The sequence below is a fragment of the Haliotis cracherodii genome, unplaced genomic scaffold, assembly GCF_022045235.1.
Source record: "Haliotis cracherodii isolate W230 unplaced genomic scaffold, xgHalCrac1.p SCAF_4, whole genome shotgun sequence".
NCBI classification, from domain to species: Eukaryota; Metazoa; Mollusca; class Gastropoda; order Lepetellida; family Haliotidae; genus Haliotis; species Haliotis cracherodii.
The window spans coordinates 12,183,930-12,201,348 of record NW_027266297.1 but is presented as its reverse complement, the minus strand read 5'-3'; the positions used below and the strand labels follow the sequence as shown (position 1 = coordinate 12,201,348).

Genomic DNA, 17,419 nt, shown 5'->3' with positions numbered 1-17,419 from the left:
AAACCGTTTCAGTAGTATAGGTAATGATGGTTCTGGACCACTTCCACTGGAGCCAGATTCATATACCTATACTGCTACTACAGATGGAATTTTTTATGCCAAAATGATTATGCGATTCAACGATAGTCATGAGATTCGGCTCTAGCTCAATCAATCAATCTAGGCCAATCATTGCTTTAGATGAGTCTAAATGGTAATAAAAATATTCTTCATTATTTTTATCGATAAAGCGATATTCAACATTTTTATTAAGTTCTTCGTTCATTTTACTAGGAGACCAGACTATATAACTACACTCTTCTTGTAAATTGATAAGAAACAATTGATTACCGTATTTGGTTGGTTTGACATCACTGATATAATAAAAACCTTGTGGTAATTCTCTCCATTTAATAGTTTTTTCCATTATTATATATTTATGTAAGCATTTGTCTAAATGTGATCAAAAGATAGTAAGCAATTCATTTTTAATCTCCAACCAGTTCTTTGGTTTTGGCACGGAATAACTGACGCGCTTGTTGCCTCCCTTGTTCTATGAACTTTTTTTTCTCGTCTTCGCTAATACCACTGGTCTTACGAGAATTTGATCGAATCTCCTGCTTCATTTCATTGTATTTGGTGAGTTCCGACAGCACTAAACGAAACTCATCCTCGGATATCTTACAATCGGCCACTGCTGTCGAAATATGATCCTCAATGCTGTTCAACTTTGCATCGGCGAGTATCCGAATACTATCGTGTTTTAATGCTTTCTTTTGCAACCTACGAGAAATGAATTTTATCGCTATTCCTGCCAGTCCCGAGACTCCGGCGGTTATTTCCATGCCGAGCACGATAGGCGCGGCGATTATAGTTGATAGTAAACCGACACCGGCTACACCGAGTCCCGTGCCAGCCACTACAAGAGCGGTGTCAACTCCGTCCAGAGCATTCACGGCTCTGCGATACTTTTTATACAATCCAAGTCTCAACTCCCTATCCTTTTCTATTCGATGTTTTATGTCGCTTATTTGATGTAATCGAAATCCGTCAACAGTTTCCATCTTTTCATCGAGCGCTGGATATAAACTCATAGTGTATATTACGAATATATAATAGTCTTTAATTGGTCTTGCTTAAATGTTTTGATAGTATACATCAACCTTATCAAATGTATATTATACGGTAAGAATATCTTAGAAAGAGAAATTCTGTCACTTTTAATAATTTGAACCCCCTCGAGGGTTGTAACGGGTGATGCTCCGACATGAATAATACTGCAACATTGACGCTCGTGTTTCTTGAGCCATTTAATCGATAGACCTGGTAATATTTCGAAGGCATCTACCGGTGCATCTCCGAACAAGACTTCAATAATAAGCGTAGAAATATTAGGTATTGCACTCAAGTTAACTTTAATATCATCGAATTCTGTAACCAAATTTAAACTAACATTTTGGATTGCCGGACGACATTATAACATATGACCTGGTTTTTCTGGCAGGGGAGTGACTAACACACTTTTTCGTTTTGACGGGATATAGGCCGCGAGTATGATGCCACTATTTATTATCTTAGTTAAATTATGTCCCTTACCCATCATCGCATAAAGTGGGGTAATGACGATATTCAGTAGCCACTTGATGTTTGCTTCGACCATAGTCCATTTATTCTCACTGTTGTAAATAATATTGTACGGAGTGGTTTTAAGGAGTCTACTAACGTCGACATCGCTTAAATCTTCTAGATTACCCGTGAATGTAACTTCTTTCCGCTTGTATACATTATCGTGTAAGTGTAAAGCGTATAAGTTACCATTGGTACCGGGTTTACCGAATCCTTCCGTGTCTCCGAGATCGGAAAGCGCAATTGTATTACATTGTCTTATCGTTCCAGGGCCTGATGCATCAACCATTATTTATAATATGGAGTGTTACACTTAAGTATCCTATATGTACAGGTTGGTGTTTTACATCTAATACAGAAATTTTGAGGTCTGAAATAATACCCCGCTTTAATTTTTTGTATTGTAATGTTGAAAAAGATTCCGTTCTACCACTATTGTATTTTTCATCTTTCACTGGAACACTTCTGAGTAGAGTTGAAGGACTTTCTTGTTGAATATTATCCGTTGTACTTATTTCATCAAGATGGATGCACAACTCTTTATAGGGAACTAAATCGGGTAAATTGAGTCCCTGATCTGATGTCTTGATTACTGTTATTTCTCCTCCCCATCCAAGTGTGTATGCTAAGTTCCTGTAAAGCTTTACATCCTTTTTTCCAGCGTTTAAAATCAGTAACCCATTTGACTCATTTTGTGTTAGACTAATTCCATTAGGCTTAAAAAATTCATCATTGAGTGAGCATACGCTGTAATACCCATCAGGTATAATGTATTTTTGACCATTTATTTCTGTCTCATTATTATAACCTCTCGTAGCATTTATATTGGTCCACCTCGGGTAATAAGTTACATCGCATAGAGCTACTTCGAGTTGTCCATCCGAGTTATCGATAGTACGAAGCAGTTGAATAGACTGACCATTTGTTATTCCCAGGAGTGTAACATACATATCAAATATACAATGATACTATATCATAACTTAAATATGGAATCAACCATTATTTATAATATGGAGTGTTACACTTAAGTATCCTATATGTACAGGTTGGTGTTTTACATCTAATACAGAAATTTTGAGGTCTGAAATAATACCACGCTTCAATTTTTTATATTGTAATAACGAGAACGATTCCGTTCTACCACTATTACATTTTTCATCTTTCACTGGAACACTTCTGAGCAGAGTTGAAGGACTTTCTAGTTGAATATTATCCGTCGTGCTTATTTGATCAAGATGAATGAACAAATCTTTATAGGGAACTAAATCAGGTACGTTATTCGTTGCAATCACTGTTGTGCCGTGTGGTAATGTTATTGCCCGATTCAATCCAAGTGTAATTGCTAAGTTCCTACCAATAAGTATATTTGATCCTTCATTGTAGATTTTCACTGTCTAAGTCGCCTCATTTTGTGTGAGACTTATTCCAATAGGATTAAGAAATTCATCATTAGAACTAAAAAATTCATCATTGAGTGAGCTTACGCTGTAATACCCATCAGGTATAGTAATAATTCTATTAATTCTATTTTGGTCATCTATTCTAAATATCTCATTATTACCTCTCGCAGCACTTATATTGGTCCACCGTGGGTAATACGTTACATCACAGATAGCTACTTCGAGCTGTCCATCCGAGTTATCGATAGTATGAAGCAGTTCAATAGACTGACCATTTGTTATTCCCGGGAGTGTAACATACATATTAAATATACAATGATACTATATCATAACTTAAATATGAAATCGAGATACATTACTAATCAATCGATTATAGTAAATTCCCCGATATCTTTGAAAAGTACAGAGTCACGGCAACTAGCGATAAAATGGTGCACGATTGGTTTCACAATCCGATGCAATTTTGGCAGAATCAGTTAAACTTTGCCATATGGTGTGCCACAACGGGATGTGGCGTATCTCTTTACGCTCCAGGATTTGAACTGAATAAGTCTGTTATGTCATTTCACGTGTACTATCAGATTAGACGTATACTTAAAGAAATTAGTGCTCCATTACCGCATGATCGAGCGTGGAATTCCACAAATAATCAGTACGATAAGAAGGCATTCGAACGTATTTGTAATGAATTTAATGTTTCTACGAGTAAAGATTGGCGTCTGAGTGGAGTTAACCATGGTCTAGGTATTCAATACGCTGGTGCACACTCTGTTAAAGAAGTCAGCGACGATTTACTGAAAAGGGGTCGGCTCCTTCCGAGCTTTTCTCTCTCAAGTAACGAGTGGAGAGATGATCGTATGAACTTTAAGGGTGGTGTTGCTTTCACCATCCAAAAGGTTGAGCAACCACCTGGAGACGCTTGGAATGAATTTCTTAATGATAAAACGGAAAATAATTTTACTAACCCAGGATTTGTAAGAGTTAATGAATCGATAAGAACTTATGTATGGGCAATTCTCGGTGCGCAATCGCAAACACGAACGTCCATTATCGGTTCTGGGACGGCGCTCGATGCGCAAAAACAGTTTGTCTCAAACGTGGAGGACGCCATTAATTCACCAGTTGACATACCATCGTCTAAAAAACGTTTTCAAGATGCATTACAGTACGCTCAATCCAAAGTGGACTTTGTTTATGCAACGGGACTATACATGTCTCCGAGTAATATGGAACTTAAGATCGGTCAAGTGATAGGCTATAATAATAAAATTGTTATCGCTACCGATCAACAAAAACCAGGTATAAATTCAGATATGAACGTCGAATTAATAACGCAAACGATCACGGGCGAAAAGGGAATAGTCAAGCCACAAACACCACATGTTTCACAAACATCTACTGATGCACAAGTGTCACCGCATATTGTGGCCAAAAATCAACAACATATCGATGAAAAAACAGCGCTTGTAGTAGGTGGAGTCTCGGTTGGTTTACTCATGATTTGGTGGTTAAATAGTTCTTAGCGAACTGATTTGGTTAAATAGTTCTTAGCGAATACGTACAACAGCCCTGCAATTGCTACGATCAACCCCCACAAGTTTTGACTAAGCCAAGTGGTGGTCTTAGCTAATAAATTCAATAGCCAGGAAACAACACTCCCTATTATACCGGGAAGTGCAGCCGCGGCTTTCTCAGCTAGCTTTCCCAGTGCTGAACCTAATGCTTTTAAATGCTTTTTTATCCACTCTCTTATACCATTTTTATCGTTAGGCGGTGATCAGCGGCTACCACCTGTTAACGAGAGAGTCAAAGTCGATATAATAAATCCTAACGCGGTTAAAATACTGGCAATTGTTATTCCCTGTTCTCTGAACAATGTTTTAATTTTATCGGCCAGTGTAGTGTCATCGCTGAGGACTTGATCGATAGTTTCTCGAATACGACTGATTTGCGAACGAAGTGCCTTTCCATTACTGGAAGCTGCTTCGAGATGGGCCGATCTTTCGTCTTCTAAGTTACGTATTCTTTCCGCTACGCGGCGTCTACTGAATTCATCACCCGCCTGTTCGAGTTTTGTTTTCTCATAAGCTATATGCTTGTCGATTTCGGATAGCTTGGCCATAGTATTGATGAGTTCTCCCCGCATAGTTTGCATTGCCTTGTCAAGACCTCGTAATTCCCGAATACTGAACTCTGAATACGTGGAATTATCGTAATAGGTATCTAAGATTTCTCCGAGTCCGTCCGAGGCCACCATCGAGGCTGCTTCCAAATCATCTGTATTAACGAGTTCTTTCCTCATAGTCTGAAGAGCCTTAGTAGTCTTCGCGGAAAGTCGTCGGTAGTCTACAAAACCTAATTCATCACGAACAAAGCCGATGCCTTTTTTAGCGGCTATCGTAGACAAGGCTAGGGGCTTACGAGTACGAGAATGCATAAGCTCAATATCCGGAGCGCCACGCAGTCGCAATATTCCTTTACTATCTATCTCAAACTTTGAATATTCACGACCTATTGGAGTAACATAATTTTTATCATCTTTTAATTCATCGTAATAATCACTGACGGTTGATTGTAAAATTTCATCGTTAAGATTCGTGCCACCAAAGTTGGTTTCATCAGTATCTTCGATTGGGTTATCAAAGTCACCAAAGGTACTTAGATCAAAGTCATTATGTTCAAAATCAGTCATTTTTATATTAAACATAGGGACGCAAGTTAAACCCACAACGTAGACTTCGAGATCCATTAGGGGTCAAGGCAATTCGTCAGTCTGTTACTAATACTAATAACCCTAGTACCATCGATCAGAATCAAACGCTTCTGGTTCGCTTTCCTAATCTCGGCGCACACGATGTGTTAGTTCCAGGAACTGTCCGACTAGCATTTACGATTGTTTTGACTTCTACCGACGTTAACAGGGAGCCCGTTCAGAACTTAGGTCGTGCTATCGTTAAGAAAATCGCTATTAAAATTAGTGGTAATGAGGTTTTGAGTATCGACGATAGCGATGTATACTATTGTTACATGGATCTCTGGAGAACGGATAAAGAGCGGGAAAACTTACAGTACCAAGGTATTTGTAATAAGAACACATTGAGATTGCACGTAGATGCTTCTAGTGGTGATGGTACTGTCGTAAAAGATCAGGCCTTTGCCGACGCATTAGGTAACAGATTCTATGTTCCCCTAGACTTTGAATTACTAGATTCCCACATGCCTTTTTATCAAGCATCCTTCAAGGTTAGAATACGAACTCACTTTTAACGACTACGGTAGAGTAATCAGAGCTGCTGAAGATGCTAGCTATTCCATTGACAATATCTCGCTGGAGTACGATATGATAACGGATCCCGAATTAGCCAGACAAATTCGTAACCAGTATTCGGGAAGTTTAGCTATTTTGTACGATCGCGTGCTGCGACATCGAAAGATCACGAGGGACAAAAAAGATACGATGTGGAATATCAATCTAAATGTCCCCACGAGGTCGTTGAAGGGTATTTTAATGTTGTTCGAGGACCCCTCCGATGCGTTTAAAAGAAATACCGAGAAGTTCTACAATCCCAAGATTACAAAAGTAGAATTGACTATCGAGGGCGTTCCTAATCAACTATATAGCCAAGGAATGCTAGCATATCATCAGTGGGATGAGATTAAAAAACTTCCTTCTATAAAACGTTCTCCGGAAGTTAACGCGGTCGTGAAAGATCTGTCTCTCGGAAGTGTATCGATGGGTGAATACCTCACCACGAAGTACGCGCTATGGCTCGACATGCGAACAACGGACGATGACCAACTACACGGCAGTGGGAGGAGAATAGAAAATGCTAGCGAGGGTGTCACCATACAGATAACGAAGCTCCTGGAATCGGCTGGTAAATTAAACATATATTTGTACGTGATTATGGATGCGCAACTTAATATACAAAATGGGAGATTCGTGCAAGCAATCTATTGATAATCTTTTACCTAAAGATCCGCACTGCGCTATCATATGCGGGCAAACGGGCTGCGGAAAAACAGCTTTTATTCTAGATATTTTAGAAAGTCATTATCGGGACGTTTTCGATCATATCATTATTCTGTGCCCGACTATAAGCGTAAATAAAACATACCTATCGAGAGATTGGGTAATGAATGACGACGGGGTACACAGAGTCGATCCGGGCGATCGTTTACAAGACTGTCTCCGAGTATGTCACGAAAAATACAAAGGAGAATCAACCCTTTTCGTAATAGACGACTGCAGCGCTAGTAAAGAATTAACAAAAAAGAAAGATATGCTTTCGTATTTAGCATTCTCCGGTCGGCATACTCAACATAGCGTTTGGGTACTTACTCAAAAATACAACTCTGTCCTGAAAGATCTCAGAGAGCAGACCAAATGGGTAGCGCTGTTTCATTGCAAAGACCGAGATTCATTCGAGGAATGTTTACGCGAAAATGACGTCATTTATACCAAGGGTGAACGTGACAAAGTCAGAAAAGTGTTAGCTGCAACGAAGCACTGTAAACTCGTATTAAAAACCGATCAACCAGCTGCTTATGCAATTGCTTAGCAAAATGTAGCAAAGTTATAGCAAAATTGTAGCAAATATAGCAAAAATGTAGCAAAAATGTAGCAAATTGAACATTAGCGGTTAATATGACATAATGTGGTTCGAAATCATCATTCTTTCGCAACAGTTCATTATTACGGGATGTATTGGATACGTCATATTATATTATGTTAGACTTAAATATCTCCTTAGGTATTACATTATGGAATGCGACGAACTCATCGAACAAATGCTCAAAGAATCTGATGTAGATAAATCTTTAGATAAACATAGAGAAAGACTCGCGGTTTTGGTAGCCGGTGGAAAATGTTCCCAATATTTGGGAGAAAATTATACCATCGAAAAAATTGATAACATGACCGACGAAGAGATTAAAAAACTGTACGCGCGTTACGAGTCTAGACTGGGAGCTACCATGACTAAAACTATAGGGTCGTCTATATTACAACTATACACAGTCGTAGCTAGTACGTTTCTCCCCATCCCGGCAGAACATCGCATGTATTTATGCGAATCTCTAGAGAAAGACCCATTCATCGAACACGCTATAAGCTCAGTGAGCTGTGAGTTTTATCATAGATTTGGAATGTTCTTAGCTCCGTTCACCACAGCTTTAATAACGGCTAGGTATTGTCAATTTAAACATACGTGCCCACTTAATAATATAAAAAACGAAGTTCAAATAAATAATGGAGACACAACAGGTGACACCACAACAGATTGCGCAACCACAACAGATTGCGGAAACGGAACCACATGTGAATGAGGATGCACCACAAGTGAATGAGAAAATACTAAAACCCAGAGTTACTAAGAACCCAAAAAAAATAGCTGCAGGAAGAAAGGGAGGGCTGGCGCGCAAAGCAAAATTAATAAATAATTCAAATCCGATTAAAACATGGGCACTAGTAGGAGTTGCAGGTATAGCCGCTGTATGGTTCTTTTATAAGACCGGAGAAGAGAAAACGTCACCCCCGCCGCAACAACAAGTTCAATTAGAGGTTAGTCCTCATATAATGCTATAAGAAGCATGACTACTCCAGTTACAGACGGTAAAATGTTGGTAAACGCGACGTATCATTCAGCGGTGGTCACCGGCTTGGCCATTGGCTATGCCCGTATGGCTAAAATGATTACTAAAGCCACACCTCCCAAGCTAGATTTTAATGGATATGACATCGGTATGATGGTTCTGGATATTGGATTAGCAATGGCAACGAAGGATATGCTCATCAAACAAGGACTTATCCCGGAAGACATAATGAAGTAATTAAACATTTGAATATTTATATTCATATGGCATCAATTGCGATGATGGTCGGTGGAGCTGTTGTTAATGCTCTAGCTTTTTCGGGGAGTAATTATTTATTTTCCAGTATGAGGGAATCAAACGCTCAAGAAGTTGAAGAGGAGCGTAAACGACATGACGAAGCTTTAGAACAATACCAAGCAGCCCAGTTACAATATACGCAGCAGAGAATGAAGAGATTAGACTTTATTCATGAACAACTGCTTAAGGAAGGACATTCAATTCAAACGTTTAAGGATGTCGATTCCGCAATGCACAAATACTACCTCGTTTATGGGAAAAAAATCGACCCAATACCTAGACCAACAATGAGTCAGTTTTATACACCGTCAGAGGCTCAGAAAGACCGAGAGGTCACATTTGTGATTATGGGATTGACTGCTCTATTGATTTTCAGCTACACAATAGCTACTCATAAATAACCACAGCTTTTGCTATGCATGATCTATAAATAGCATAATCAATATCTCGCCTAGTGTAGATGTGATTTGCATTTAGACAAATGATATGATAGATGTATATACCATGAATAACTGCAAGTTTACACTCATGGGGAAGACGACTCTATGTAACAGACGCTGTGTTGAAATTTACTGCGGTATACACAATTATTACATCAAGCGTGGACACATAAACTATACGTGTTCTGAATGCGGGATAGGGGTCAAAGGTCGTTATTGTTTATGTAAGAAACACGGTGCTGATAGGGTCAGGAATCAGATTATTTATGCTAGGAAGAGAGATTACATCAATGAGAGGAATAGGTTGGGGAGAATACGTATTTAGATATATGAAAACAACCAATTAGACATTTGTTTCATTTTGCATATACCATTCAACCACTATGGTTTTTGTCAGAGAGTTGAAGGCTATGGCAAAGCAACGTGGTCTACGTGGATTTTCTCATATGAGAAAAGCTGAATTGATTACCTTACTCGGTTTGGAATACAACAGACCACAGACTGTTAGAGAACTCAAAGTTCGAGCGAGAAACAGTGGGCTGAGAGGTTATTCTCGAATGAGAAGAGCTGAATTGATCACTTCACTAGATAATAATAATGATGATGATAATAATCAACAAGAACAAGACAAGGATGATTTTTATCAACAACAACAAGAATTAATATTTGTACCCACATCCGCCGGCGTTGGTAAATATCTAAGAGGTTGGAAGATGGATATTAATTCCAACATGGATGTTAACGATATTAAGCCCATCATATCGAGTAAAATTAACGAGGAATTAGATGATTTACAAAGTATAAAATACCAGCTGACGATTAAAATGTCATTGAGTAAAAGTAACGCAGACGATAGCGTCGAATATACCGAACCATATTTCCGTAGCAATCAAGAAGTTATAACCGAATCCGATACTATAAACGCATCATTAGATACATCAATTCAGAGGATACAGGAAACTTTAGAACGCTGGACTAATAGAGGTTCGGGTTGGGGTGTGGATAAAATCGATAGTTTATATTTAGATATAGCAAATTATATGCCCTTCAAAGGTGGATCTTATATAGATTTACCCCCGTATTATAAGAAGAAAAAAGCCATAATTAACGTAAAAAATAAATCCGATGATTGTTTAAGAATGATGATAAGATCTGCATTGTTCCCCGTAGACAAGCATCCGGATAGACCTTCTAGCTATCCCCAAAACGATGGACTCAACTTCGATGGTATAGACGAACCTACACCAATATCACAAATTGATAAGGTGGAAAAGCAAAATAATTTAGCTATAAATGTTTTCGGACATTCTAAAGGAATTGTTGTACACAGGATAAGCTCCGCTCCGGAACATATTCCCAGAATCAATTCATTTCAGATCGAAAAAGATGGAAAATATCATTATACATGGATAAAGAGTTTAAACAGGGTGCTATACGATCAAACAAAACATGCTAGAAAGAAATATTTCTGCGAAAGATGCCTGCATGGGTACAGCAGACAAGATCTATTAGAAGCGCATAAAGAAGACTGTAGAGGTGTTGGACAGACCGCTATCAGGATCGATATGCCTAAAGAGGGAAAAAATATATTAAAATTTGAACATTATTGTAATCAAATGCCAGTACCGTACGTAATTTACGCCGACTTCGAAGCGCTTATCAAGCCAATAGAAAATACCAACCAAAGCAATAATGATAGTAGTTTTACGTACAAAACTCAAGAACATATTCCTTGTGGGTTTGGATATATAGTTGTAAGGTATGATGGGTAAACAAACACTCCTGTGATTTACAGAGGTCCCGATGCAGCGGGAAAGTTCCTAGAATATCTACAAAATGAAGAGAGAATAATCAGGGAAAAATTATCGTGTAAGAAACCCATGCGTATGACGATAGATGATTGGAGGGCGCACAAAAAGTCAACGAGTTGTCACGTTTGTAATAAACCCCTGGATGGGGATTCCGTAAGAGATCATTGTCACGTCACGGGTAATTATCGGGGAGCCGCTCATAACGAGTGTAACTTGAAACTAAAAATGAATGCTCGAACAATACCCATCCCCGTTGTGTTTCATAACCTTAGAGGATACGATTCACATCTCATTATGCAAGCTATCTCAAAGACCGACGGCGGTTTAACGTGCATTCCTAACAATATGGAAAAATACATATCGTTCTCGTTGACTAAACCTATACATCATAGGGACAAGGATGGGAAATCTAGAATAAAGCAAAGTAATGGGCTTAGATTCATAGACTCCGTACAGTTTCTGTTATCTTCCCTGGACAATTAAGCTAAAGCGAACAATCCCGATGACTTCGCTATAACAAATCAATATACCGATAAGATAACTCGTCATTTGCTGCTGAGAAAAGGTGTATATCCATACGAATATATGGATGATTGGTCTAGATTCGAAGAAACTGAATTACCACCCCTCGAATCATTCTATAGTAACTTAACAGAATCTAGAATAACTGATGCCGATTATGAACACGCTCTGACGGTCTGGGATAAATTAGGTTGTAAGAATTTAGGCGATTATCACGATCTGTACTTAAAAACGGATGTACTGTTACTCGCCGATATATTCGAGATATTTAGAAAGACGTGTTTAAAACAATATGGCTTGGACCCGGCATGGTACTATTCCAGTCCCAGACTATCGTGGGATGCATTGTTGAAGAAGACCGGCGTAGAACTAAAACTACTCACAGATTACGATATGCACTTGTTTATTGAGAAAGGATTAAGAGGGGGTATATCGATGGCAGCGAAAAGGTATTCTAAGGCTAATAATAAATTAGTGGAAGGATACGATCCGAGTAAACCCGACACGCACATATTATATCTCGACGCTAACAATTTGTACGGATGGGCTATGAGTCAACCTTTACCCACGGGTGGTTTTGAGTGGGTCGATGATATCGATAATAATGATGAGAATAAAGGGTACATACTAGAAGTTGACTTGGAATATCCGAGTTCCTTACATAAAGACCATAACAGTTATCCGCTAGCTCCCGAAAGATTAATGGTTAATAAAGACTGGATGTCGGAATATCAACGCTCCTTGATGGGTAATAGTAGGTTAGCTAACGTAGAAAAACTCGTACCAAATTTGATGGATAAGACAAAATATATAGTTCACTACAGAAATCTCCAGTCGTATCTATCGTTAGGTATGAAACTAAAGAAAATACACAGAGTTCTAAAGTTTGATCAAAGCCCTTGGATGGAGCCCTATATAAGGTTGAACACAGATTTAAGAAAGATAGCCACCAGCGATTTCGAAAAGAATCTGTATAAGCTCATGAATAACTCGGTATTCAGTAAAACTATGGAGAATCTAAGGAAGCGTGTTGATGTTAAATTAGTCAGATCTAATGAGGAAGAAAGACTCAGGAAACTTATAGCCAGTCCGGCTTTTAACAGAAGCAAGATATTCGATAATGACTTAGCCGCGTTGCATATGCAGAAAAGTAATATAAAATTCAACAGACCGGTGTACGTCGGTATGAGTATTCTCGACTTGTCAAAACACTTAATGTATGACTTTTATTACAACGAACTTAAGAAGCAATACGGCGATAGATGCGAGGTGTTATATACCGACACAGATTCTTTGTTGATGGAAATACAAACCGAGGATGTGTATAAAGATATGGCAGAAAAAATAGATATGTACGACACGAGCGATTACCCTAAAGATAATACACAGCCTAGTAAATAAAAAGGTGTTAGGTAAGATGAAGGATGAATGTGCTGGGACCCCTATAGCGGAGTATGTAGGATTAAGACCTAAGATGTATTCTATAAAAAAGTCCGATAATGGAGAGATAAGAAAAGCCAAGGGTGTTAAGAAGTATGTTGTAAAAAAGCATATCAAACACGAACAGTATAAAGAATCATTATTCAACGGTAGAACGTTCAAACACGAGATGAACTCTTTAAGAAGTTACGATCATAGGATATATGGATTAAGAATGAACAAGACATCATTATCCCCCTTAGATACAAAGAGATGGATTGATAATGATGGTGTAACTACCTATGCTTATGGTTATGGTGGTAATACTGTACCGTCGGGAACTATGAACAACTCTTCTCGTACAAATGCCCTACCCGGTCCATCTTGAACATAATAAAGAATAGGCTCTCCTTCTTTCGTAACCAATCGACTAATGTTATACGTCTTAAGGGACCATATGGGATCGGTTGCGCGAGTAGGCCTCCTTCGAGTTCACCGGGCTGGTATAAATATCTTACCCTTACTCTATCCGGAAGTTTTAGTTCTTTGCCTCTCCTCGGTGCCGAAGATTCGGAAGTCACGGATTTCATTTTAATCGCATCGGATGGTTTCTTCCCTATTAATCTTGTTACTTCATTATTCAGCGCTGATACAACGGCTGATAATCGTGTCACCCATTCGGTTGATCTCAATCGCTCGGATTTCATTTCGATCCCATACTGATAGCCAAACAAACGTTCCGTTATTGTCCTGTTAAATCTTTCAACAATGGCTTGACCACGGTGGGCCTCTCTTTCACCACGGACGATTTTGACGTTGTGCTTTGTTAAAAGTTTAGTTACCGATCCCATAAACTCTCGACCGGGATCTACTTGAAATAGCTTAGGCCATTTTAGCGGTCCGCGTTTATATATGCGACTCAGTGCATTAGCTACTTCTGTTGATTCTTTCGTTGTTAATGGCTCAGCCTCTTTGTATCGACTAGCCACATCCACTACTGTTAAAGCGTATTTATACGTTTTGCGTTTTACCTTATCGTGGGGAAGAAACAACAGGTCTGCCTGATGAACTTCATTCGTTGTAAAAATATCAAATTTCTTCCTCGGTATATACCGTGGTGCCGGTAAGTATATTTGCCACATCGCTTGTTTCTTTAACCAATCCTTGGCCACATGTTTAGATACCTTTGCCGCGGTGGCTAATTTTTTTATTGCTCCTATACCTTTCCAATATCCTCGTGGGCTATAGTAAATTTTATTCATTATTAATTAATATTGATGTTTCGTTTATTACATCTCATGACTATCGTTGAATCGCATAATCATTTTGGCATAAAAAATTCCATCTGTAGTAGCAGTATAGGTATATGAATCTGGCTCCAGTGGAAGTGGTCCAGAACCATCATTACCTATACTACAGTTTCACTTGATACAAAATACTCACATCAACTTCAACCGAAAGAGTACATGTTTTGAAATCATTCGCAATTCGTGTTATAATGTCATAATGTCACATATTATTATTTCTCTAGTTTACTGACCTCATACTGAATGCGAAACGTGATCATGGACCCAAAATCGTGAAATGTGATCTATTGACATGGACACGGAAAAAGAAACATTATAGCGTCTGTATATGGTTTGCCATATTTTGTTAATAAATGTAACCTTCTTAAATGTAGACATATTACTGTTCAAGTCATGAAGAAATATATCTGTTTGTGACATTAAGCCAAAGATATTTGCACTGGCATCGCAAGATTGTTTCATAGCGAGTCGCCAGGGAAAGTGGGTCAGAGGGAGACCTGGGTCAAAGGTGGCCAAGGCGGAGAATCGTAAACAACATGGCGAGCACAGCACTAAGCAGGGATATTCCTGACATCGAGGTACGGTACTTCTTGACATCCTATGTTGCCATATTTCATCAATGCAGATGTTCGTATTGCTTTGCGTAAATGACAAATAATAAGCACAAAAAACGCTACTATGAGCAAGGTACAGTACTTTGCATTTGAAGCGCTCGCTGGTGTACAGGCATCGTGTACACTGTAAAGTTTAGACTCGACTTGGATAAACATTGAGTGAGCTTGGGGCGATCCTATGATGCAATAGTCAACAATGTCGCCTTGGCACTGTAAAGGATAAAATATAATTGACGGAGCACAGTTGTCATAAGTTCCGGTATTATAAGGGTTTTTAAAATCTTGACTGCGAATGGGACCCCAGAATCGATTTTCAATATATGCTATGTTAGCAGCTTAACCCTCATGGTGCCTGGACGTCAGTCAGCCTGCAAACCGCCCAGTGCCGCACTGTGCTGACGTCGCGGTTACAAAAACGTATACATTGTATCAAAAGTGTTGCAACATCTTTATTTCTTCACACAGTGTAACCAAATTGTATAACATGCAACTCGGGTTGATTGTCTTTCCAACAGTATCTAAAGTCACCAAATCCAAAAGATCTATGCACTGCCCAGCCATGGATAAATGTGCTAGTATTAAAAGTTTCCTACTTTTCCACATTAATCGTAATATGGACGCACCCGAATATGGCAAGCAAAGTCAAGTAAGCGCCCTTGTTTGAAATCTAAATGACCAATAATTCATATCATTGGCAAGTACATGTCCTAACAGTGATTGACATATAATATTTATGTTGTAGTACACATTCACTGAGAATTTTCCGTGAGTTATATTTACCGATAAAAAAACCGATGAAATTGTGCGTGTTTTTGACGTCAAAACAAAATTGACGGAAGTGGTCGTGATTAATTCATACACAGACTGTTTCAAAGATTATGTCACAAAACGAATGACAGTTTGGAATGTATATCGTGAAGAAATCCCGGTTACGTCCATGTATGTTTCAATGACCGTGCTCTTTTATTAGTGATAAAAACAACTTCCGGGTAATTGACATCGTACATTTTCAAAGGACAAAATGTGAAAGATCGCTAAACAGCCCTAACAATACTCAAATTGACATCGCTCAATATCAGGCATCATTGTTATTTCATAATAATTAACAAGATTATACTAACGTAATACCACCCAAGAGTAAGTACATGTAGATTCAATCAAAATTGTTGAAACGTTTTCATGGGCAGCAAATCTATTCAACAAACCTATTTTCGATCACTCGCAACTCGGGCGCCATATGTCATTGTTTCACTATGACCACCAGAAAACATACATCCTCGCATCAGCTCGTATTTCACACTTGGCTGCCTAACTGAGACCTTTGCTCAAAATATACTTGTATGGCCAGTCCATAAAATACCACTTTTTCTTTCATTTATTCATTTGTTTTATAAATACGACTTTAGAAGTGTATTTACACCTAGCTAGGTATGTACATGTACATTAAAGGGCATACGTGATAGTTTATTTCCACTAGTTTCCCATTCCATCCCATTCTACTGAAGGAAAAGTTTGAAAAAGATATAATGATCGTTTGTCAATGAAAGTAATGGAATTATTTGTCATAAAAGGAAAAATATATTCTTGGTATTGAACTTCGAAAATTGAACCAGCAAAATCTTACATAAAAATGGTTTATTATGTCTTTCCTTTTTTTCTTAATTTTGGCCTAGATAAACAACAGCTTGGAGGGAAGATATACAAAATAAAATGGTGGAAAAAAAACACAAGAATGTATTGATTTTACTCTTGGACAAATCAATACAAAGAAAAATCTATTTCATACCTAGGATAAAAAACTAAGTAGAATCTAGTTACTACTATATGTCACTGGTCGAAGTATTTGGTAATTTAGATAATGCAGAGTGAAAAAAGACATACAAAACGAATTCACATTTACACTAAAAACTCTTTGTCTTTCAGAAATTGATTATCTATATATTGTGAGAAGATCTATGATTACTTTTACTGTTTATGTTATAAATTGAACCATTCGAGATTCTAATAGATGAAGCTAAAATATTAAAAATCTAGATGGTTTAATATTGGATCCATTTTGACAGCTTTCTCACTGTACTCAACTAAATGCATATTATTTTTTTGGAATATCAAGCATTCAAACAGATATGAAAAGCACATGTCAACATACCAAAATTAGAAAACTGCGCCAAATATACTAACACCGTTAGTCAAATGATAAGCGATCTCATTCACTCGTCGGTCGCCGTAGACATTTTCCAATCGTGATGTACTAGATATGCTTTCTAGTTCAGTCAAAGAGAATATTGTTATTTGGAAAAGGAAACCACGTGTATCCATTATACTACCACAACATTAGATCAGCTGTTTCAAGTGACGTCATCCACGTCACAACACGCGAGGTCAAATCACGCGCACCTGTCCAGACGA

At 38.2% G+C, this 17,419-nt stretch overlaps 1 protein-coding gene across 2 annotated transcripts in view; it reads left to right on the top strand.

Annotated features, from left to right (window-relative positions):
• Positions 1–14,898: 14,898 nt before the first annotated feature.
• The window catches only part of LOC139478506 (dihydropyrimidine dehydrogenase [NADP(+)]-like), a 49,585-nt gene continuing 47,064 nt past the window's right edge, over positions 14,899–17,419 (top strand). For both annotated transcript variants that reach the window (XM_071260996.1, XM_071260997.1), the window contains exon 1: positions 14,899–14,974. In XM_071260996.1, the coding sequence (XP_071117097.1) occupies positions 14,933–14,974 (42 nt within the window). In that variant the 5' untranslated portion in view covers positions 14,899–14,932. The remainder of the gene's footprint in view (positions 14,975–17,419) is intronic.